At 34.3% G+C, this 26,044-nt stretch overlaps 1 protein-coding gene across 1 annotated transcript in view; it reads left to right on the forward strand.

Moving 5' to 3' along the window:
* The first annotated feature begins 1,424 nt into the window (after nucleotides 1–1,424).
* Nucleotides 1,425–26,044, forward strand: part of CSMD1 (CUB and Sushi multiple domains 1) — a 2,716,069-nt gene continuing 2,691,449 nt past the window's right edge. Inside the window, exon 1 of the mRNA XM_051975995.1 lies at nucleotides 1,425–1,996. Coding sequence (XP_051831955.1) covers nucleotides 1,897–1,996 — 100 coding nt within the window. The 5' untranslated portion in view covers nucleotides 1,425–1,896. The remainder of the gene's footprint in view (nucleotides 1,997–26,044) is intronic.

Genomic DNA, 26,044 nt, shown 5'->3' on the forward strand with positions numbered 1-26,044 from the left:
AGCTTTACAACTAATAAAAGTTTCCTGATTTCTCCATCAATGTACCAATATCCTTTTGAAAATACTTTTTATCTACTATTTGTTCAAAATACCTCTAGTATAAGTTTGCCCTTTAAATGACTCAGTCAATTCTAATCAATATTAAAAATTATGTCCCATTATCCCATCTCATCTCTCTTCTCTTGTTTTAACTTTTCCAGCTAAAGATTTTTTTGATATTTCATAAACAGGCTTTACTAATAGCTCAGCCTATTTCTCTATTCAGGCCCTTTACCATTTTACTTTTGAAAAAATATATACATATACACTAAAATTAAATTGGCGGTTTAGTTTTATAATTTTTTTCAGGCACACAGTCTCTCATAAATAGAGAAAACCTACTTGCCAATTTCAGTGGCTCTTTTTTTTTTAACTTTGTGAAAATGGAATCATAGGATTTTGATCTTGGGGTCAAGTTGAGATGAATTTTAATCCAGATAACTAAGGCACAGGAAGGAAAGAAAAGTGCATAAGGCATTAGTAAAAAAAAATAATTAATAGGGAGCAAAGAATCGAACACAAATTCTCAATTTCAAATCCAATCATATGTTCAGTATAGATACTGATTTATTATTTGAACCATAGACTTGCACATTTTAGATGCCCCAAGTGAAGAAGTAAAAAACACTATTCCAAACCACTACATTTAGTTACCTTCTCAAAAGGTAAATGGCAAAATGAAAGACTATAATTATAAAAGTAAAGTGTTAAATAAAGTTGGGATAGACAATTTCATCAAAAATGTATATATCTTCTTTTGCTTTGCCTGTTTTCCATTCTCCACTTCACTAGAGTGATGGGGGAGCTGTCCATCCTGATTTCTTTTCTCCAACCAATATATCTTTTTTTTCCTTTATTAAAATAATAATTATTATTATTATTACTTCGGAGAAGACAGAGTCAACATATCAGGGAAGGAAGAGGTGTAGCAGGCAAGGCATCTCTACCCTCTCAGAACTCCTATACTCTAGTTTGCCTTCAGTCACTGATTGAATTGCTTATCCCCTAAGGTTATATATGTTTTGAAGTCTTCCCTTTTGGAGAAGCCAACAAGTCTAGCTTCTTAGGCATGTGGTAGCTAACTACCATTGAGTAGAATAGAGAGTAATATGTTGCAGTGAGCACAAGGGCTCTTTCTAAGGTTAGGTCTGTTTATTTGGGATTGCTGTGCCTCCCCCCTCCCTTTCCCCTCTCTGTGGGAAGGGATGGTTGAGTCCAGAATCAGTAGCAGCTCCTTGTACTGTTAGCAGTCTGTCTACTGTGCTCTTTGCTGTGTTCTCTCTAGTCTGGATCTATCCCTCCCCCTTCTGCCTGTCTCTCTCTCTCTCTCTCTCTCTCTCTCTCTCTCTCTCTCTCTCTCTCTCTCTCTCTCTCTCTCTCTTTTTCTTCTTCCTCCTCCTCCTTCTCCTCCTCTTCACACTCACTGGATCTCTTCTCCTGCTGCCTCTTCTATCTGCCTTTCCCCCTTTCTATCTCTTCCCTCTCCCCTCCCCACCTCCCTACCGCCCCCATCCATCCTCAGCCTCCTTGCCCTGCGTTCCTCCGTCCCTCTCTCTCCCTCTGCTCGTTCCTTTCCCCGCTCTGGACCCTGTCAGCTACCTAGGCTCTCCCATCCCAGCTCTCAGCAGCTCAGCCCTGCAGTGGCTCCGGACTTGATGCTATGAGAGCAAAGCTAGCCGAGCGCCCAGTCCTGCAGGAGGCGTTGGATGCACTGGCGGTCTCAGGACCGGGATCTCTCATCTCCTCGCTTTGCCCTTTGGTGATTATTTGGCAGCGGTCTTAGTTCCGCTGTTCCTCTAAGGAGACAGTCACATTTGAGGAGAGCCATTGGTTTCTGTGTGTGGAATAACTGCAGACATGACTACGTGGAGGAAGACCAAGTCGCTGCCGCTGCTGTTGCTAATGCTGTTGCCGCTCCTACTGCTTCTGGGCGCTGGGCTTGTCACTGCAGCGAAGGGTAAGAAGCAGTTGTTGTTGTTGATGTTGTTATTGGGGTAGGGGTTAAATCCCACAAGGGGAGTCTCCCCAGATGCAAGTGTCTTTTATGGTAGCCGAGGTACCAAGCACCGGGCATTCGCTGGATAGCTCCCTGTCTTTGATCCCCAGTTAAATGCAAAGACCAGGAAAAGAGCTTGGAGCCTCATTTTCTTCCTCTTTCCACCTCTCCATTCCTCTCTCTGCCTGCCTTCTTTTGCCTTGACTCCCTTAAACACACACACACACACACACACACACACACACACACACACACACACACACACATCTATCCCCACCACCATTACCACCCAGTATTTAAGCTTAGAGGCATTTCTCTAATTTGTTGGTGATGAGTTGTCCAAGAGAATGGAGCCAAGCACGAGTTGGATAAAAACTGCGCTGTCTCTGTGCTCTAATGCTTCAGGGATGTGCGCTGAAACGGTTCAGTCTACACACGGAGGTAGTTTCCCAACAGTTTCCCAACCCTCCACATCACCACACTACCCTCTCCCTGAGTCCATGAAAGCACCTCCAAATGCGCCGTTAAAAACTACCGACCTTCCAAGTTCATATTTTACGAAGGTATTTAAAATATACATATATATTTTAATAGAAGGGCATCCACTCCGATTTGCTTTTCCCATCCTTCACACCCCACTCTGTTTTCTCTCTGCTGCTGTTACTGCTGCTGCTTCCCTACCTCCCCCTCCTTACCTCCTTTCCCACCTCCAACGCACCGGGGGTGCGATGTGTAGCTAGCTATGCAGAAAGTCGCCCCCAGCTTCCTCTACCCAGACTTCGCTCCTTCTAAGTTGGTAAGGGTGAAGTGCGTGAAGGAAAGGGGGGGAGGCAGAATGGTTTTATCTCACAATATATCCACATGGGGGGGGGGGGGGGAAATCCTATCCTTAGTCAAGAAAAACGAATCTGCTTTCTCTCTTCTCTCATGACTTCTTTGTATCGAGAACTTAATTATTCTCCTTGAAATAGTTTGGGGGGGGGGCACCTAAATGAACTACAACTTGGATGCTGGCAACAGTCCCTGCACTTGTCTATTAGCTGGAAAGGACAACAAAGTCCCTCTTGATTCACTTCCCCCTCCTTACTTATATGCTTTGAGAGAGATGGAATGTGTGTGTGCTTGCACTCAACTTGGGAAAGGGAGGGGGCAGAAAAAGAGAGATGGCCCCATTTCCCCATTTTAGACCCTGTTCTGATGTTTTTCCAGTATTACTTCAACTCCTATGGAGTAATTGTCTCCTACACCTAGATCCAATTTCTAATCATTTTAGATGAGGAAGTTCTCATCCTTTCAGTTTGCATTTAATTATGTTAAAGTCTATTACTCACTCATCATCAGGGTTAAAAAAAGAAAAAAAATATATATATATATATATAACAACCTCTTACATAGAGGATTCTTCCATCTTATTTTCCATCCATTATCGGTCCCTCTGCTGCTCTAGTTTCAGGGGTGATTGACAAGGCAAAGAAAGACTATATCTGGGCAGAGGAAACTCCAAATCAGAAACTCAGGGATTTGAGGATTGCTTTTCCTCATGCCCTCCACACTTGTCCAGTGGGAAGGCTGGACTGCCTGACAATTACCTTATCTCCCACCCATTCCTCTACTTTCCAGACCCGCCTCCTTCTCCTTACCCCTCCCCCCCATTTAATTTCATTCTCTCTTTCTCTCTCTCTCTGTTTATATATATGCCTCTCTGTCTCTATCTCTGTCTCTCTCTGTCTTTCTCTGTCTCTGACTCTCTGTCTCTATCTCTGTCTCTCTTTCTGTCTCTCTATCCCTGCCATACACATCCCACCACATGCACGCAAACACACATTGTGATTTCTTAGAGAATGCGCAGGACCAAAGAAAGCGCAAAAGGTGTGTGCTTCTAGATGGAACACAATCAGGAGCATCTCAGGGCTCCGAATCTTGACACTACTGAAAGGCTGAAAGATTTTGCTCTCAGTCCATTCGCTTCCTTCAGTCTTAAATACATCTCTGTCAGCTCCTGTTCTTGAGACACTGCCGGGGAATAGGGAATGCCAGGGCACTAGGCAACCTCTGATCTCATTTTACTTGCTGAGAATTAGTAATGAAAAAGGGGGAGGAAAGTGGAGAACTGGAAGGGCTTTGCTTGGAATGTGTGTGTGTGTGTGTGTGTGTGTGTGTGTGTGTGTGTGTGTGTGATGCTTGGGGGAGTAGCTTAGCTAGAACACAACAGTTTGTGTGTGTGTGTGTGTGTGTGTGTGTGTGTGTGTATGATGTGCGTGTGTTTTGAAGAAAACGCCTGCCACCCAACTTAGTAAACTTCTAACCCCCTTCTGTCCCACTACTCTCCACTAGTGCCCGGGCTTCAAGCCTTTGGCTCCTTTTAACACTCCTACTACATTGTTCCTGGGTTCCCAAACTAGCACTTATTCCACCAATCTTTTCCCTCTGCAATTAGTAGAGGTTTCTAAGGGGAAACGGCGTCCACTTCTTGCTGCTTCTGCCTCTGCTGTTCAGTGCTGAGGTTTCTCTTTAACAATCCACACACGTGTCTGTAGACACCATCCTCGGCCCTAGCCTGCTGGGTCACTGCTGGGCGCATGGTGGAGGTGGAGGAGTGTGGTAACTGAGGTAGGGAGTAACAGCTTAAGGACAGCAGCCGGGGCTGAGTGAGGTTGATCGGAAGAGCCTGACGCCAAGTCCCGGAGGAGGGGGAACCTGGCTGAGCAGGCGTCAGGGGAGAAACTGTTATTGAGACACCAAATTCTCTCCACTCCGTCTCCCACCCCACCCCACAAACACTTGTCTCGGGCTGAAAGCTAGGTATATATGGTCTATATAGCTTTGGACTCGGTCCATAGGTTGTGCTAGGATCCGGAAAGTAAAATGCAGACGCGGACAGGTGTCTGTGCTCACTTTCCATTTCTCTACTCAAAAGAAAACTGAATCTTCCTGTGCTAGTAGTTATGTGATTGTGTGTGTGTGTGTGTGTGTGTGTGTGTGTGTGTGCCTTTGTGGTGGAGGGCGCTGGCTATCCAGAGGAGCTCGGACTTCTTTGGGCGCCGGGATACTACTGATAGAGCTGCGTGGGTATGCGGGCCCCTCCACTTGCGTCTCACCTGGACTGAGGCCCACTTTGGCACCTGACATTTCAGTGATCTGTATCTATTACACAGAGGAAAAAACAACAACAACACAAAACACAAAAAAACTATGTTCTCTCAAGTGTGTGCATGCTAGTGAGGATGCAGGTAGCGGGGCCGATAGAAAAATCTGTTCAGTAGGTCACGATCTTTGAAGGACTAGAAAGTCAAGCTGGCTGACCAAAATCCGGATAGATGAAGTCCCTATGCATCCCTTTCCCAATTGCCCATGGCAAGGTCTGTGCTCTAGCTTCTATCTCTGGAAGAATCTCAGCTACTCTCACTTGCCCAACATTTACCAATCAAAGATTTCACTGTTGTGGGAACCCCAGCCTGTACTACAGGTTTACGCAAGGACAAGAGTCCCCCTGGGCTCAGACTGTGCCCTGCGGGGGCGCTCTGCTGAGTTGACACTCTCGGTGTGAGTCTAGGAGGGAGCAAAATAGTGCTAAGCAGAGACTGTCCAGCCAAAGGCGAAACGCCTTTTTTCCTGAATGCTGCGATTCAGGGCAGCTAGAGACCTGCTTTGTGAGATTTGAAGAGCTCAGTTTGCCGTGAGCTGGCAGAGCCCTGAATATTTAGTATTCCTGTCAGCAGTCTGAGTCCAGTTTTTCTGAATGTTTTGTACTCATCCACAAAACCTAGCAACTCATCTAAAAAGTATTAGGCTTTTTTTTTTTGGGGGGGGGGTAATTTTGAAGTGTGTTTCTATGCTTGTACGCTCTTGAGTACGTGAGCACATGGTGTGCATATGTGTTGAAGAGGAGAACGTGTTATTTTACTTCAAAAGCAAAAATCATGAAATACCAATTTAGTTCTTTCTAGATTACATTCTGTGATTTCTAAATCATCAGTTTACAGGGGATGGAGAGCAAGACAGATTACAAACAGAACAATCCTACATACTTCTGATATTGAAATCTCAATTGGTGAATAATCCCCTCTTTAGGCTTTATGTGTGTATGTGTGTGTGTATACATACACACGCACATATATACACACATGTGTATGTATAGGTATATATACACATGTGTAGAGTATATTATAAATTTTATATACATATATATATATATATATAATTTATCTGGCTGTTTATTATTTATCCTCTTGTCCCTTGTTGTATTGACTGTTTCAGCAAATAAAATTTATTGCTCAGTTATCTCTTGACTGTACAACTGCAAGATTTTAGTAAGTCAGCTCAGATAGAACTCCAAATAGAAACAGATCCTGCTCACTTAAAGCAACATCAAAGTTTAAGCCAAAGCAAGTCCATGCAAAGCCATGTAAAGGTAAAGATGTGTCTTGGTTTTTTAAAAAAAATATATTATTTATTATTTTCTTTTTTCCCAATTGTGTGTAAAAACAATTTTGACATTCTTTTTCCCACAAATTTTGGGTTCAAAATCTTTCCCTTCCATTGAGAAGGCTAGCCATTTTACATAGGTTATACAAGTGTAGTCATGCAAAACACATTTTCATGAAAGTCATTTTGTGAAAGAAAACATAAACAAGAAAACAAAAAAAAGTAAAGAAAAACCAATGATTGAATTAGTTCACAACTTCACCATTTGCTTTAATTTTCCCACATTTCCTCCAACATTTGACATTTTTCTCTTCTGTCAGATTATAAAAACTGACAGGCATGAAGTGGTACCTCAGAGTTGTTTTAATTTGTATTTCTCTCAATAATAGTGATTTTTCATATAACTATAGATAAATTTGATAACTTTGAAAACTGCTTGTTTTTATCCTTTGACCATTTATCTTTTGAGAAAGGGCTTTTATTTCTATAAATTTAACTCAGTTTTCTATATGTTTGAAAAATGAAGTCTTTATCAAAAAACTGTAATTTTTTTTCATAATAATGATTACCAACTAAATCATCCCCTTTTTTCTCCCTGTTTATACTACTCTCTCCTTATACCCTGTCCATTTTCAAAAAGTGTTTTGCGTCTGACTTTTACCTTTCCCCAAACGGCTCTTTCTTCTATCAGCTCCTTCCTGCCCTTCTCTTTTCTCATTCCCTTATTTTCCTGTAAGAAACTGAGTATGTATATTTTGATGAGTGTAAGGTTCATGTAACTCCTTCTCCCCACTTCCCTCATTTCCCACTTCACTATAAAATCTCTTTCAGATCTGTTTAATGAAAGATAATTTATCCCATTCTACCTATACTATTCGCTTTCTCCCAGTGCATTCTTTTTCATCCCTTAATTTTATTGTTTTTAGATAATCATTCCATCACATTCAACTCATACCTCTTTTTTCTGTCTATATATATTCCTTCTAACTACTCTAATTATGAGCTATAAATATCATTTTCCAATGCAGGAATATAAAGTTTAATCATATTAAATCTCATGGTTTCTTTTTTCTGTTTAGCTTTTTATCCTTCTCTGGCTTCTTGTTTTTGAAAGCCAGATTTTCTATTCAGTTCTAGCCTTTTTATCATTAAATATCCATTTTTTTTTAATCCTAAAGTATTATAGCCAGTTTTTTTTCCCCTGCGTAATTGATTCTTGAGTGTAATTCTAGCTTTTTTACCCTCAGGAATTCCATATTCCAAGCCTCCTATCCTTTAAATCTGAGATTATCCTAACTGTGACTTCCTGATATTTGAAATTCTTTTTTTCTTTTTGGTTCTTTGCAATATTTTCTTCTTTCTATAATATTCATGATAATCTTCTTTTGGGAATTTCATTGAAGAGATTATCAATGGATTCTTTCAATATCTATTTTACCCTCTGTTAATAGACTATGGGGCAGTTTTCCTTGATAATTTCATGAAAAATAATATAATCTAGGCCCTTTTTTGATCTTTCCCGGATCTATATTCTGGGTCAATTGTTTTTCCAATGAAACATTTGCCATTTTCTTCTATTTTTTTATTCTTTTGGTACTGTTTGATTATTTCTTGATTTCTCATAAAATCATTAGCTTCTAATTGCCCAATTCAAATTTTGAAGTGATTTTTTTTTTAATTTAGCTTTTGTATGCCTTTTACATTTGGTCAAATCTACTTTTTAAGAAGTTTTTCTCCTCAATGAATTTTTGTATTTTTTTCCATTTCCCAGTTCTACTTTTCAAGAAATTTTCTTCATTGAATTTTTATGCCTTTTTATAGTTTGGTCTACTCTGTTTTCTAAGGTGTTATTTTTTCAGTATTTTTATGCCTCCTTTACCAAGCTGTTGACTCTTTTTCTTCATAATTTTCTTCCAATACTCTCATTTCTCTTTTCAATTTTTCCTCTATCTTTCTTGCTGTATTTTTTTTACTTTATTTTAAAAAATCCTTTTTAAGCTCTTCCTTGGCCTGAGATCAATTCATATTTTCCTTTGAGGTTTTGGATGCAGGCATTTTGACTTTGTTATCTTCTTAGTGAATGTTTTGATTTTTCTTGTCACCACAGTAATTTTCTATTGTAATTTTTTTTTCTATTTGCTAATTTTCCAGCCTATTTCTTGACTTTTAACTCTATGCTAAAGTGAGATTCTGCTTTCCAAGGTGGAGGGTACCCTGTCCCAACCTATTTTATGCAATTGTTTTCATATATATTGTAGGGACCTATAATTTTTCAGTTTTTCTGATATGATCTAGGGAAGTGTGCATTTATTGTTCTCCTGTAATATGAACTGGTTTGTGAGTCACAAACTTTTCTACCATGGAACTGTGAGCAGTGATCATGATCCCCTTGACCCCAAGCTCTGCTCTGCTACTGGTCCTCCTCCACACTGCAACCAGAACCTAGAACTGTTACCTAAATCTAACAAATATATATAAAAAAATATGCATATAGACAATGCAACAGAATCTTTCCCCGGTTTCAACAAAGGGACCCTTGTAAATCTTCTGACCTGTTGTCTATTGCTCTTACCTTCTGTGGGCTAAAAAGTGTGAAAATCATCACTGCTGTCACTGATTCAGTCACTCTGAGGCCTGCTCCTGGTTTGCTGAAACCAGGGCTATGCCTCAGCTGGATTGTACTTATTTCTCATCCTGATGTATTAGACCTTTCCTGCTCACCTTCTAAGTTGTCTGGCTGCAAAATTGTTTCACTTCATCTTTTTATGGGTTTTGTTGCCATTATTTAAGGGTATTTTGGAAGGGTTTGGGAAAGATTTCAGGTGAGTCATTACCTTTACTCTGCCATCTTGTCTATACCTCATATGAAAAGATATTTCAAAGACATATTTATCCATATTCAAAAAAAAGAAGTTAAAGAAATTCACCCAACTCTTAATATATCTTAGCATATGACAAATGTGAAGTATTTTATAATGCTTATAAATAAGGAAAACATTCCATAAGGAAGCAAAGTAGAAAATACAATTTACATTTAGAAGCTCAAATTAATTTAAGCTAGCAGTTGTATCCTACATATTTCTGAATTCTTAAATCTGAGTACTTCTGTGAGTTGGTTGCTTTTGCTATATATGCTTAATTGATCACTATGAAAAAGTGACTTTATAACAGCTCATTTTAAGCCCCCATTTTCTTCTTCTTGAAAAACCTTGCAATACCCAGTGACCCTTTAAAAAACATATTGAATGATTTTTTTCTTTACATCACTGTCTTACAGATTAGAATCTTTCCAAAATATTTTCCAATATTTCTGGAGCACACAACAAATTCCTGGTTTAGAATTTTAATGTTTAGTGGAAGAAAATCAAAGAAAAGTCAGTCTTTAAGGAAATGCTATGTGAAACTTGGACAGGTAAATAACTTGCATCACTTTAATGAACCATTTTATTAAAAAAAAAATTCTAAGAATATCAAGCAAGTAGACTTTGTTCAACTGTCAAATATCACCAATTTAAGACAAGGATTGTGAGACGTATGATGTCCATACTAATATGCAACAGATGGGTCAAATTCTGTCATAATTGCCAGAGTTATAATGTAATTTTACTTAGGATAATTTTTTTCTTATTCTCTAATTTATGGTTAAAATAAAAGGTAAACTCAGAAGAAGACTTCACTTCGTTAAGAGATATGATCATATGAAGACAAAAGCACAATTATTACTATAGATTTCAATGAATATGCTAACAAAAATATGCTAAAAGAAAAAGATTTACCCTATTGTACAAGCAAGGTACTGGATTAGAAATGAAAAGACATGAGTCCAAATCTTGTCTCAAACATTACTAATGTTACTGTTAACCCTGTTTGCTTCAGTTTCCTTATATGTAATTTGTGAATATTAAATTGTACATATATGTTCTAACTCTTACTCTACAACTTTATGTTAGCTATAATAGATTATGTTAATAAATATTAAATATGTAATCATTGGCTTCAAAATAGCTTCAGTATATAAACTGTCATTAAAGTTTATATATTGAAAAGTTAGAATATATTTTCCAAGTATAAATTCTTCCAGTTTAACCATATAATTAATTGATAATAAGAAAGTAAAATCACAATGCCTTTAATTCATTTTAAGTTTTTAATTTTTTCAGTTTTTAATTCAATTTCAGCGAATCTACTTGTGTACTGAAAATGACGGACAAATAAGACTCAGTCCCTGCCTTCAAATATGTTTCAGTTTTAGTATGAGGAAAATGTGGTATATACACAAATGTGACATGGCAGAGCATATTGTGTATGTGTCACAATGAGTTATGACAGTTAATATGAATCTCTTATAATGGAATGGAAGGGGAAGATTATTCCACAGGAGAAGCTGCATTGTCAATAAACAGCTCACTTTAAGTGGGACATATGCCTTGCACTACTTGGCTCAGTAGTGGTGATGGTTTTCATTAAGCTATCCACACTCTGTCCTCTAATAATACCTATAGCTAATGGTATAGGTTTCAAAAGCAGCAGATAGAATAGTATATAGTTTATGGCTACAGGAATCCTATTTTGTTTATTTTTTTTTCTAAATTTTCTTCCCAAAAGTTGTTATTTCACAGAGATTTTCTTCAGAGAAATTGTTTTTTAAGGAAATAAACTTTCTATTTTGATCTCATTAACAATTGGTTTTTATTAACTGTATTGGCCAGTAGGTGCTCAGTAAATGCTTTTTTACTTGAATAAATGTCTTTAAAAAAGATAGTTTTGGTTTTTTTTTTTAGTTAAAAGTATTCTATTGTTTATGAGACCTTAAGATAACAAATATCTTTTGATTAATCAGTAAGTCTACTTTTAAGTATAGAATGTTGCCACTATCTTTGAAACTAAATAAATAAATAAGACTTCACATAGGAAGGATGGATGTCAAAATCACGTGCCTTAAGTTGTTAAGAATTTTGCCATTACTAAATGGTAACATAAGCTTTATGAGAACAGTATAGATTATATATCTACCTATCAAATTCTTTTTATACAGTGTGAATGTATTTGATTTGTTGATTTTTTACCTTCTTTTCAATTTAAGCTGGAATTTCTTTTAAATCATTTATATCAATCAGTAATTTTTGAGAGACAAATGCTACCAGTGCCTAAAAACAGCAGGAAGATCTTATTTTCTCCTCAAACATCTTTGTTCTAGGTGGATGAAAGATTTCAGCCATCCTTGAGGCAGCCTGACACATTTGACAAAAACTTCACTGAAAACACTGTAAATATTTTCTTGAGGAATAAATTTTTCAACAAATTAACTTAGATAAGCCCTAGTGTTATTACACTGACCCATGATGGCAATGTTTATCTAAATTTAGAAATGGATTATTAAATTAAGAAATACATGCATGAATTAATATCTCATATAAGATAAATATATTTTACTCTTGTCATTTATACACTTTCAACTTAGTTGAAATTTTATTTCTGATATACTGTGTTTTTAACTCACAAGAATATTACTTAAAAAAAGCAGAGACAGATGTCATAGCTGACCATTCCCATCAATCCTTTGGTGAAATAAATGATCAAGATAGTATTCAAAATTTCATTAAACTTCAAATGCTCACTTGAAATATTATTAAAATATTTAATAATTATTCTCAAGAAATCTTTTAAAGGTCATCAAAATGTTACTGTCAATATTTTCCATCATAGAAGGCATCTAAAAATACTGCAAATATAAATACTTAAGATGGGAGATTTGCATATTAGGAAGATACATTAAAAATAAAGCTCTACAGAGAAAGGTTACTGGATGTGGAAATATATTGGTATAATTTATATGGAAACTCAAATTTTTGATTACTTAGCCAAATCATTACAAGAGTCAGTCAGCCATACCTTATTTGGGACCATCATCATCAGAAAACACATATTGTAGAGTGTTGAGTATATTCTGTAATTATTCTCTTTTTAGACAGTTCTGTAATTATTCTCTTTTTAGAAGTGTAATAGTTGCTTGTGGAGGACAGTTATTTTGCACATAGCATATGATTAATATTTAGAAAATAGAATTAAATTTATGAAATAATCTACTAAACAAAGTGATGGCTTTTTCAAGTTAGAAAATCTTCCTGATGTCCTGACATAAAAGGAATTTGACTCTTGTATCTGGTAAAGGTCATTCAAACATACTTCTGTTTCTTCTGAGATCAATATAGTGATAATCAAAACTATCATCCATATTCACTAGTTATTTGATACTCTGGAATTTAGCATCAGAATCCCTGAGAATCTTCAGATCAGATGCTTATACCACTGCAATTTAAAGGTGTCATTTCAGCTATTAAGAGAACTTTTGTTTATCCATCAATTTCACAGTAATTATGTAATATTTAGGAGATCCCAAAATAATTTCCCAAGATTTCTTCTTCAACATCAGCATATCTTTAAAGTTCTATGCAGATTTGTTCCAAATAACATAAATTGATTAAAATGCAATAAAGGCAGACTCAGCTATTCCATTTTAAAAAGGAAAAAAAAATATGATTTTCTGTAATTATTTCAGTAGTGTTTCTAAAAACAATAATAGTATGATTTAAAAATATATTATATGGCCAAGGATTACACACACACACACACACACACACACACACACACACACGTAAGCAAACATGCATGTGCATAAATAGATAGATAGATTTATACATTTTAAATGGGGGGGTAGGTATTTTGCCTTAATGAATAGGATTCTGGACTTAGTATTACTGAATACTCAATTACCAGCTATATAATCATTAACAAGTTATTTAATTTTCCTTAACCTCACTTTACTTGTTTATAAAATTAGGATAATGTGAATAATATGTATAATACAAATCTAACAAAAAGAAACAATGTAATATATTACATAGAAAGTGAGACTTGAAGTCTGGACCACTTTGCTTTATTTCCTATCTCTGATAGGCTGGCTATGTGTCTCTATAAAAGTTAGTATTCTGTAATTGTCAATTTTATTTATTCATTAATTCATTTATTATTAATAGGTAAACTATAAAAAATGAAGATATAATACTTAGATATGATATTATGTATATATGTGTATATATGTATTTATATAGAGAGTGTGAATTCTATGTAATCACTTTTTTTATAATAATAGTTTTTATTTTTCAAAATACATGGAAAGATAGTTTTCAACTTTCACTCTTGCAAAACTTTGTGTTCTAAATTTTTCTCTCTTCCTTCCTCTTCCCCCCCTTCCTTTGACAGCAATTTTTCTAAACGTATTTCCATATTTATCCTCCTACACAAGAAAAATTAGATCAAAAGGGAAAAAAGTAAGAATAAAAAAAAACAAGCAAGCAAAGAATAACAAAAGTGAAATACTATTTTATGCTCCACATTCAGTCCCTATGCCCCCTCTCTCTAGATGCAGCTGGCTTTCTCCATCACGAGTCTATTGGAATTGGCCTGAATCACCTCATTGTCAAAAAGAGCCAAATTCATCATAGTTTATCATCACATAATTTTCTTGTTGCTATAATACAGTGTTCCCTTGGTTCTACTCATTTCATTTATCATCAGTTCATATAAGTCTCTCCAGGCCTTTCTGAAATCAACCTGGTGATCATTTTTCTTATAGAACAACAATATTCCATTGTATGTAATCACTTCTGAATGAAAAAGATTGTTTCAATTTTGAGTCAGAAATATTTTCTTGAATTGAAAGAATTGTTCTGAATAATCTTCTCATAAATGTTTGATTTCTGCATAAGGTTGATTTTCATGAACTGACAAAGGAAGATTCACATCATGCAGATACGTTAAAATCTTTGCATAAACTTGACATTCAACAAATTCTTAACTTATGAAAAAGATTAGCTCAAATTTTGTCTTTCAATACAGAAGTGTTGGATTTTAGACTTTCTCATTGAAGAAGAAAAGCATGTAGTGCTTTTGTGTTTCTCTTATTGAACTAGTCTAATTATTTTATGTGCAAAAATTGAGTTCAAGGTAATTCCCTTAGGTATGTTCAAATTCTCTTGAAATGTATATAGCACTCCATCTTCCCTTTATTTCATTTTCACTATGAACTAAAAATAAGATGGAGCTTGGAATTGTAGATAGACACTGGTCTTGAAACTATTGTGATCTTGGGTCAAGTCCTGATTTTGGTTCATAGGCACTGAGTGATTGTGGTCAAGTCACTTAACTTTTTCATAAACTGAACAACTTTCAAAAATGCTAAATTGTAGAGAAAGTATTTGGCTACATTTGGTAACCCTAGATTTCTCACACAGTTCATTCTACCAATGAAATCAAAGTTCTACCCCATATATGTAACCTAAGATTAAGTTCCTAAAATTCTAATATTTTGCATAGTCCATTAGGTCAAAAGCTCCTTAGTGGTCTGTTTTAGTTTATCTTACTCCATTTTTGCCTTTATATCTCCAGAATCTAACACAGAATGCTGCACCTAATAGCTGGTTACTAAATGTTCTTTGCATTAGCTAGAACTCAGTTATATTACTTTATCATTATTTGCAGAAAAGTAAATTAAAATGAAAACTAGACAGATAAAATGATAATAATTTACTCTTGTTGTACAGTAGAAAGAATATAGGATTTGGGGTCTGATGATTTGGGGTCACATTCCAACATAGCCATATATTTCTTCTGTGGCTTTGGAGAAATCATGACACCTTTTGGTTTTCAGTTTCCCCATACAAATTTTTTTAATGGGAAAGATAACTTTTTAATGCCTTTATTTCTTGATGTGTTTCTTAAAGTCAGATTTGTATGTTTGCTTATAACAACTAGATATTATAGCTAAGAAAATTAAAACTATGAACCTATAATTAAAATTAAAACTATGAAAACTATATGACTTATAGGTATAGAAAGTTACCATCTGGATAAAGAGAGGGTGTTGAAGAGCAAATACTAGATTTTTTGGATCAAGACCATCATTATTTGAAATTAAAAAACAAGAGAAAACTTTCAGATCTTTTAGAAATTTTATTAAGGAGAAAATTTAATAATGTAAAAGTTCCTTATTTTAAAAACAACAAACTTGCTTTTGGTCAAACATCTGATAGTAGAAATTTTAATTTAGTTTTTCTTTATTTTTTAACTTACTTTTTCTTGCTCCTATGTCAGTGTACTTTCTATCACTTGATACTATTATGAACAGGCTATCACATGGGTTAGGAACCCAAGCTAGAAGACCTCTCAAACCCCTGTGATACTATGATTTAATGATTCAGAAGTCCAATGACAAATGCCTTCTATTTTTTGTCTCAGTTATACCATACGTTCAGCTCCATGCTAAAAGTCTTTGCAAAGAGGAGAGCAGAGCTAGCTTGACCACCAATATTCTTCTTTATTCAGGATTTTATTGTTAGCATTTTCTGACCTACTCCCTGTACCACTGATATACACCAAAGAATGATCTTAAGACTTTGGAGAAATAGAAATTTCCTTATAAACATAAAAATTTTGGTTCTCTTGAATTAGAACATTCTTCTATATATTCTACAAGATAGGAAATGAGAAAAATACAAAGAATGAGTGAAACAAACATCAAATATTAATATGTCTAAGTTGAAATATTCTCAGAAGTTGGAAATAGACATACAGCACTGGATTGTATTTTTGAGGAATTGCTGGGCATGATTGGCACTTTACATAGAAAAGGAACTATGTGGAAGCTGACCTAAGCATCACTATATGGTCATGTTTATACAGAGAATAAACTTTTTGAATAATCTTGTATTTATATAAACAACACATATGATTTTCCTCATTCGTCGACCCTATATTATTTGATATGTTTATATATCCCTTTTTGGAATATGATTGCTATGTACCCTGTGTGAAAAAGCAGGTGTCAGGACTGTACTTTGTAAAGGTGGACTTGTAAAAATCCTACCCCCTGATTTTCCTTCCCTGTAAAGGTCTATCTTGTGTGGACATTCTGAGACTCAGAGTCGTAGAAGAGCAAAACTCTCAGTATCTTTTCCTGACTAATAGAATGTAATAGTCAAGTAAAAAACATTCAAATAGAATAGCTTTTTTATTTAGAAAATTTTTCATTTATTCTAAGTTTGGGTACAAGAGTAATAGATGGATCTCTGACTGTCTTGGATTTCATATCTTGCCTCAATACTTATTATGTGACCCTATTCACCTTTAGTTTTCTCATTTGAGAAGTGCTAATAATAACAGCATTTTACAGACTTCTTGTCAAAATTAAAAAGTTAAATGTAAACTGCTTTGTAATGCTTTACATAAGCTATTTATGTGTATGTTACATAAACACATTTGTATATATGCTTTGTAAACTAGAAGCACTTATTACATTATAAGCAAAGCACTTTACAAATGTCAAACTTATTAGTCACATATATGTAAATATGTGTGCATATATACACACACAAGAACTTTATTTTCAGCTTTCTTTTTCCATATATGCATTAATTTATTCTTGAAATATCTATTGTCAATTCTATGCCCAACAAAATGTAAAGTGCTGAAAAAGCCACAAAATTAAAAGAATGCAAATCCTCTACCCTCTTTGAGCTTGAGATTTAGCGAAGTTTTTTAGCAATTATACTACTTAGCACCAAACCAACATTCTAGTGCCACAAGAACTGTTTTAGTATCTGTGTAGTCTACTGCTCAATTCTATTGGAGATAGAAGCAAAGAGTTTCAGGTGTGGCCCATAAGGTTCCCACTTTTTCCTTGTCCTTGGAAGCTTAAAATCTTATTAGGAACAGATTACTAATATTGATGCATGAACCACTTAAAAACTAGAGTGGAGTATGTGATCAGGAGTCAAAATGTGGGATATAGGTATTAAGTATATGGGAAATCAGAAGTGTCTGAGATTATGTGTAGCAAATACAGAAAATAGTCTTCAGTTCAATTTAAAACATAATTATTAGCCAAATGCAATTTGTTAGATACAGTGGATATATAGATAAATACACACAAAAACCTTTTCTAAGGACTATTAAAAATCTAATGGGAGGATGATGTACAGTAAGAATTTTGATACAATAGAAAAATAAGTACAAAGAAAAAATTTAGGCAATAAGTTGAAATTTTGAGACAGAAGAGACTATTTTTACCTGCAAGCACAAGAGAAGAGGTAATATTGGATACGGGATTCATTCATACTAGTAAGCAACAGATATTTGTTACTGTGTGGTAGTCACAATAGTATGAATGCATAGGAACAAAAGGAAAAATTAAAACATTCCCTAGCCTCAAAGCTGCTTACATTCTAACTGAATTGACAATATATATACCACATAATACAAAATAGGGGGAAGATAATCTTAAAGGTACAGTACTAGCTTTTGAAAGGACCACGAAAGGCCTCTTAAATGAGATAGTGCTTTAGTTGAGTCTTAAAAATCAGCCAAGGATTCTAGGAGTTACTGCTTGGGAAGAAGAGGATAACAGACAAAGAAACAATTAGTGAGGATTCTTGCAGACGGACACAGTATTATGTTCAAGAGTATCTTCCATGTGAATACATTAAAAAAGGAAGCATTTTAGGGAAGGATTCAATAGATTGAGGTGGAAGGCAGATCATCCTAGAAGATGACACACATCACAAAGAAGATGGCACGAGTTGGGTATGAAGTGTAGAATAGACTAATAGAATGACATATAGCTGCAGTCATGATATTGTGACTACCACACAGTAACTGCTTAACAAATATCTGTTGCTTACTTACAGGATATGTTTTAATTATATTTAATTATGTTTAAACTTATGTGTACAGATTATATGTATATATTTTGTGTGCATATGCACAAAGATACATGTTCTCTAAACATTGTGTACCTCTAAATAATATAGATATGTGTATAGATAGATATAGGCATCCTCCAAACATGTATTTATATATTTTGCATATGCAGAAACACACACATATATATTTATACAGGACTTTATTTTTTTCCAAGGACTGAATGATTTGCTATTAAGTCAACCTTTGGAGTTTCCTGAATGTGTGCACTGGTTGCTAAAATAGGATATTTAACAAGTGAAGCTGAAAAGATAGATCATTGCTTCTTCTCTCACTGTCCAAGCACTGACTGGCACTCCAGCTTCCTGGTAATCAGTTGTTAATAGTTAAATATTAAAAACAGTGCTAAGAAACCCTGATCACATCTTTATTCTGCTCTTGCTTTTTTTCTTTTTCTATTTCTTTACTGTGTTATAACTATCTTTGTATCACTATCTTTTTTTTTTTTCTCTAAAGTCTCTCCTGCTTATCCTATGTACTCTGATGCTTTAGCTATTCCACTCATCAAGTGGTAAGATGGATAGGTATTGGGTTTTCAAAGGCAGAAAGACATGGGATCACACTCTGTCTCAAACATTCAAACTATTTGACTCAGCAAAAATTATTTAAAGTCTTCATAATTTTGGCAATCTAAGACTGTAAGTTGCATGAACAGGGGTGATTGATTGGAAAGTCCTTTAGAATAAAAAAAAATCACAGGTCCAAATCCTTTCGCTGTGAAATCAATACATACACCATTGTATCCTCATTATAGATGACACCTGGACTATAAACCCTTTACCCTCTTTTTAGAGCTCTATTCATATTTTCATCTACTTGCAAGGTAACTTGATGAGTCCAGATTATAATGTTGAAAATTGAATTCATCTCCTCTCCCTCCCATTCAAACTCTATTTTTATCTTGCTTCTTCCTACTCTCTTCTTGTTTGATTGTGGGTTTTCAAAATATGGCCTACTTTTGCTTTTCTTTGCACTTAGCACATTCAATAAATGCTAATTTACTTGGAATATATTGGAAATGAATTTGTAAAACACCCACTGTGTGCCAGGCATTCTGCTAAGCACTTAAAAATATGTTATTTGATCCTCCCAACAACCTTGTGAGAAAGATGATATTCTTATCCTCTCTTTGTAGTTGAGGAAATTGAGAGATATTGATTAATCCAGGGCCACAAAACTAATCAGTGTCTGAGGCAGGATATGAACTCAAGTCCAGGGCTTTATCAATTATAGCATCTCTTAGTTTGACTTTTACATTTGTGTGAAAGTACTAACAACTTAACTTTTCAGATTCTAAATTCTGATGTCCATGTCCATTTGACCAGTCATGAATTTATATAATTTCATTCAAAATGTCTTTTGCAATCACCCTTTCCATTCTCATTGTCAGTCCTTTATTCTCTCTTCACTAGATTATTGTAATCACTTCTCAAGTGGTCTCACTGCTTTTCATTTCTCCTTTTACTTTACCATCCTTATATCATTCACTGACAATCTCTTTAAAAAATTTCATCAGTCTTTAATATAGCAGCATTTTCAGTCTTCAATTAAGAAATTTCATTCTTTTTTCATAACCCCCCAAAAATGTTTAAACTTCTTTTTGTGTACTCCAGTCCCCTCACTATAATCTCAAATATTTTCCTGCATAATCTTCCACTTTTAATATTTAGTAACTGCTTGCTTTCAGCCAAAAATTTTTCTAGTTATTCTGCAAACATGATTTAATTTTTTTAGCTTTTGAGACTTTGTTACTGTCTCTCCTCAATTTGAAATATATTCTAACATCTATCTTTACTTATCAGTATCCTTAATATCTCAACTCAAAGCCTATTTCCTTATTTAAAGCTTTTCTTTGCAAGATGGGTAGAAAGTAGCTTATCTTCTTTTTTTCACATATTTATTTATCATATGTATATGAGAGACTAAAGCTATATTGCATTTTATTTCAGTTATTTTATGTGTGACTTAGCTTCTAAAGTAACCTAGATGCTTTTCCATAATAAGGTCAAGTCTTCCAACTAAGAGCTAGAAGTGATCCTAGAATCTACCTAGGTCCATTTCCTCATCTCATTTATCAAGAAACTGAAGGCTAACATAAAAAAAAAAAAATCACCAAGTAGCAGAATCAATTTCAACACCTGTTTCATAAGTGATTTCTTCTCTACAACCTTGTTATAACTGCCACAACACCTAGCTGATGTAGAGAACATTCTTATCAAGTTATGTATAGGACAAGATGATCTCAGGGGTCCTTCTTAATCCTGAGATTCTATGATTAAGTAGAGGATCTTTTATAAAATAGAAGCTTAAAAATGCTACTTGTAAAATAAAAGAATGAATATTTCCAAGGAATATAACCTTGTTGCTAGTGTCACTAGCTATTTGTGAGAACTTAAAAGTAATGTTTTGTGAAGTGACTGTTAGTACAGAGGTGACCTACAAAAGGTGTCAAAAAGGTTTTCTTCAAGTGGCTATGCCAAATTTATTCACATCTAAAGAAAGGGATAACTTGTCAAAATAAGTTGCCTTTGAAATATCCAATCTGAATTTCAGGTCTGTCAGACTTGTTTGAGTCACTTGTGTTTCTTTTTCATGATTGTTTCTCTCAATAGGCAGCAGCAAGCATTTTGCGTGTTTATATCTTCTCTTTACGAAGATGGCTTTCATGATATTAGAGCTTATTCAGCAGAGATGTCAACTTTCAATTGCCATTTTGATCTCCATGACTATTTTATCTCTCTACTTTTTATTCTGAGAGAAATATAAGGAAAGATTCCAGAATAAAAAAACTTAAATCATTTTTCCATTTTACAACTACAATTATAAATTTACCTCCCTACCAAGTTGTTTAGTAGCAAGAAGGAAAACAGAAAGATCATTTTGTCAGGGTATTTAAGATGAAGACTTCTGATCCTAAAGAACAAGAGCTCAAGACAACTCTAACTTTTAGCTATGATTTATATCTCTGAGTAAATGTGATTTTTTTTCAATTTTTATGATGGATGAACAATAGGAGTCCTTTTAAAAAGAGTTGGTATAAAAATAATAGGAATTGGTAGATGACAAGTTGAAGGGCATGGCTATTTCTTCAGTGAAGTGGGTTTTTACCTGCAAAATGTAGAGATGGAGACCTAAGTCAAAGGAAAGAAATACACACACACACACACACACACACACACACACACACACACACACACACACGAGTATTTTGGTGTTGTTTATCACAAGAAGAAAATGCAATTTTTTTTACTCCATTTAACATTATGCTCATTCTCTCGCTGTTTCTCTCTCTCTCTCTCTCTCTCTCTCTCTCTCTCTCTCTCTCTCTCTCTCTCTGTCTCTCTCTGTCTCTCTCCTCTCTTTCTTTCTCTCTCTGTCTCTTTATCTCTTTATCTCTCTGTCTCTCTGTCTCTCTCTCTCTCTCTCTCTGTCTCTCTCTCTCTATGTGTGTCTCTGTCTCTGTCTCTCTCTTATTAGAAGTAGATAGAAAAAGAAAAATGGAAAAGTTGAGCAGAAAAAAAAATGTGTCTTTACTCAATGTCACAGGAATGTCAGGATGTGATTGGAAGAAGGGAATAAGTTTTCTTCCCAAATGTACTGCTCTTGGAAATTATTGATGGAAATGCAATAAAGGTACAGGCTATATATATATATATATATATATATATATATATATATATATATATCCCAAGTGTTTTGTGAAACAGTTTATAAACTTTAGAATGTCAGAGCAAAATTACATATTAGAGTTAATCTTATCTAGAACCTTTGTTTTTTAGAAAGAAAGGATAACAAGAAGGAAGAAAGGAAGGAAGGAAGGAAGGAAGGAAGGAAGGAAGGAAGGAAGGAAGGAAGGAAGGAAGGAAGGAAGGAAGGAAGGGAGGGAGGGAGGGAAGGAGAGAGGAAAGGAGAAATTGTCAGCAATGTTCTTGTCAAACAAGCACTTATTAAGTGACTATTATGTGCCAAATACTCTCTTAATCACTTTATAAATATTATTTCATTTGATGTTCACTACAACTTTGGTAGGCAGGTTCTGTTTTTAATCATCATTTTACACTTGATATGTGGAGTTAAGTGACATTCTAAGGGTGATAGAGCTATTAATTATCTGAGATCAGATTTAAGTTAGGTATTCATTATTCTAGGTCTCACTCTCAAGTGTTTTTCATGTACTTGCTTCAGTTGAGGAAACTCAGACTTAGTTACAAGACTAGCCTAAGACCCCAAGAGTAAGAAAAATCAGAGTCAAGTCTGGAGTCAGGTCAGTTGAGTACTATCAGTTCAGTGATCTTTCTGCTCAACAGTTCTACCTCTCTTGTGTTCTCTATTTCCATATTGAATTTAGTGTTTTCTGCTCTATTTATGTTTGCTTGTATATATTGACTTTTTAAAATGCAACTGATCTTTATGCAATACTATCATCTTTGCAAAGCAATTTAGATATAACATTTTTCTTGATTTTTGTGGGTACCCTGTGAAATAGGTTCCTATTTGGTATCCTTATTTTTCAGATGAGTCATCCAGTCAATGAATATTTATTAAATACCTAAAATGTGTCATATTGACAATACAAAGAAAGGAAAAAAGATAATTCTAACTTTCAAGGAGCTCACAGTCTAATTGGAGGAGACATCATGCAAGAAGTGCTTGTAACCAAGTTAGAGAATAAAATTTGAATATTCAATGGATAAGGAAATTGAGGCTTAGAGAATTTATTGAAATTGGACATGTTTATACAGTTAGTAAAAGTCAGAAGTGGGATCTTCTTGTCTCAAAGTCAACATTCTTTCAATCACAGTACACTGTCTCTGAAACAGACTATTGAAATAGTCTTTGGGGCATAAGAAGCTTTCAAGCATTCAAAATAAATGCATTTTATTGATAATGCAAAGATGTTGGGAAGAGGAGAAAAAAGCATTATTGACAACTCTTAAGTGATAAAAAGAAGGATGAATTAAACTTTTTCTATGTATAATCATCTTTTGCTAAATCTTATTTTTCTAAGGAGTGATTAAAACATGATAGTCCTCAGATCCAAACATCAATGGATAAAAGGGAAATGGAAAGAAAAAAAATAATAATTGCACCCAACATAGTTGGAATCAAAAATTTTATGTTATATAGGTAATTGCTGTAAACAGTTCAAATTAGCTGACAAGAATAACTATTATTATTTAGCAAAGGTTTATAATCATTTGGATATATGAAAGAATTTGTCAAAGATAAAAGCATAACATTTGTCAATATATTTATAGTAGCAAATTTTGGAACAGCAAAGAACAAAGTACATGGCCATTAGATGGGGAATGACTAAACACATTTTAGTCTGTAAATGTGACAGTATACTTATTATAACACTGTAGGAACTGAGGCACATGAATAAATTAGAGAAGCATGGGAAAATTTATGTGTACTGATACTTAAAAATTGTACACAGAGTATTACCAAAGAACAAAAAAGTGAAATTTATAGCTGTGGATTATAATGTCTAAGTTTAATTCCAAAGATAGATATGAAAATGCCTTTCCTCTACATCTTTGCAGAGAGGAGCATTATAGATAAAGAACACTGCAATTGTGTCTTTTTTTAAATTCTTTGTTACTGAATAAGAAAAGGAGAATCAAATACTGTAAAATGGAGTTATATAATGATATAAAAATAAAGTATCAATATTTTAAAATTTAAAAACATTATTAGGATAATTATGAATACCAAAGTAATGTGAAACCCTCCTAACTTGGATTCATTCTTTCCATAAAAGACATAAGCCCAACTGTACTCCAAAAGATGCAATGAGAGAGCAATTTTTGATAGGGCCTGACAGCATTAGGCAAAACTACCACAAATATGAAGAAACTATATACCTAAACTAAGAGGCCCTGAAGAAGTTATCTTGTGGTGCAGTGACAAGACAGTTGGTTTTGACATCAGATGACCTGGAATGGAAACCCAAATCTGCCATTTCCTATAGTCATGATCATGGGGAAGTCATAGACTCCATTGTTATTACCTATATAAAAAAGAATTTGGACTACGTGAACTTCAAGATCCACACTAGTTCTAAATCTATGATACATCTCTCATTTTTTTTTTTTTTGGCAGAATTAGAGCATGAGATTACTTTCCCAAAAGGTAGAAAGTTAGCAGTGTTTTGCCTAGCAAAGTAAACTATACGTAGAAGAGGCTAACAGGGACCATGTTTCCTGGTATTCTACACTTCCAATATTCAATACAAATGAGATCTTTGCTAAGTCTTTCAAAAAATAAACATTTTATGGAAACTAAACATCTAATTTGAATTTAAATAACTAAAATTGATTTATAACTGTTTACATTTGAATTTATTTATTTAAATGATTACAGCCTCATAACCTTTTAAATTCTCCTCTATCAATAAGAAATCAGTAATCAGAAGAAATGAGTACTTCATTTGGGTACTCTCTGTTTATCAATGTCCTTCCTAAAAATGTATAATTCAGAAATTATCATTGTACCCCAGATGTATTCACATTAGGCTAAGAATAATGGAAGAGTCATTATTATATTCCAGATTACTGACTTATTTTATTGTATTTTTTCTTTTTTTTAAATTAAAACTTCTTATTTTCAAAACATATTTTCAACATTCACCTTGAAAAACCTTGTGTTTGAAAATTTTTCTCTCTCCTTCCCTCCTACCCCATCCCCTAGATGGCAAGTAATCCAATATATGTTAAACCTGTGTAATTTTATAAATTTTACCACAATTATGCTGCACAAGAAAAATGACATTAAAAAGAGAAACATGAGAAAGAAAACAAAATGCAAGTAAAAAGAACAAAAAAAGTGAAAATGTTGTGATCCACACTCAGTCCCTATGGTCCTCTCTCTGAGTACAGATGACTTTCTCCATCATAAGACCATCGGAACTGGTCTGAATCACCTCTCAGTTAAAAAGAGCCATGTCCATCAAAATTGATTTTTGTATTATCTTGCTGTTGCTATGTACAATGTTCTCCTGGTTCTACTCTAAGTCTTTAAAAAAATTTTATTCTTTGTAGACTAATGCTATTAAAAATGCTTTCAATAGAACAACAAAAAAAAAGATTTGAGTCAGAAGAGACTTTTTAGAGTTCCTTTAAGCCTGCATTTTTTCTTTTACTGAAGATAGAAGCCAAGGGGAAGATAAGATTTGTTCAAACTCACATAAGATGTCATTGATAGAAATCAAGTTTATATCCCTATCCTCTAACAGTGCCTTTTGTCCTTTTTTTCAGGTTGCCTTGTATTAGATTTTGTCCTTGTGGATGAAGTTGTTTAACTCTATACCAACTAGTCAAGTCAGTTTTCAAAGAAGTTATTTGATTTGTATTCATTATAATCCCTAGCTATTTTATATATAAAAATAATGAAATAGGACATTTTTAAAAGTATCCATATATATTTATAAATTCAGTAATTAATAAGAAATCAGAAATAACTAAGTGGTACCATAGAGCACTGAACCTGGACTTAGATATGGATTGAAATTCATTTCCAAATCCTTATTAGATATGTGACATTTGACCTTTGCCTCAGTCTCCTTACCTATAAGTTGCTGATAATAATAACACCTACATAATTGTGTTGATTTGAGGATAAAATTAGATAATTATTTGTAATATTCTCTGGAAACAATGAAGCACTATTTGCATGTAGTTATTCTTATATCCAAAAAGTTCAGGAATAAATTTAATAATTCCAACATTTTTCAACTTAAAAAAAAGATAATTTTTTTCACTTTAT

The sequence above is a fragment of the Antechinus flavipes genome, chromosome 2 (assembly GCF_016432865.1).
Source record: "Antechinus flavipes isolate AdamAnt ecotype Samford, QLD, Australia chromosome 2, AdamAnt_v2, whole genome shotgun sequence".
NCBI lineage: Eukaryota > Metazoa > Chordata > Mammalia > Dasyuromorphia > Dasyuridae > Antechinus > Antechinus flavipes.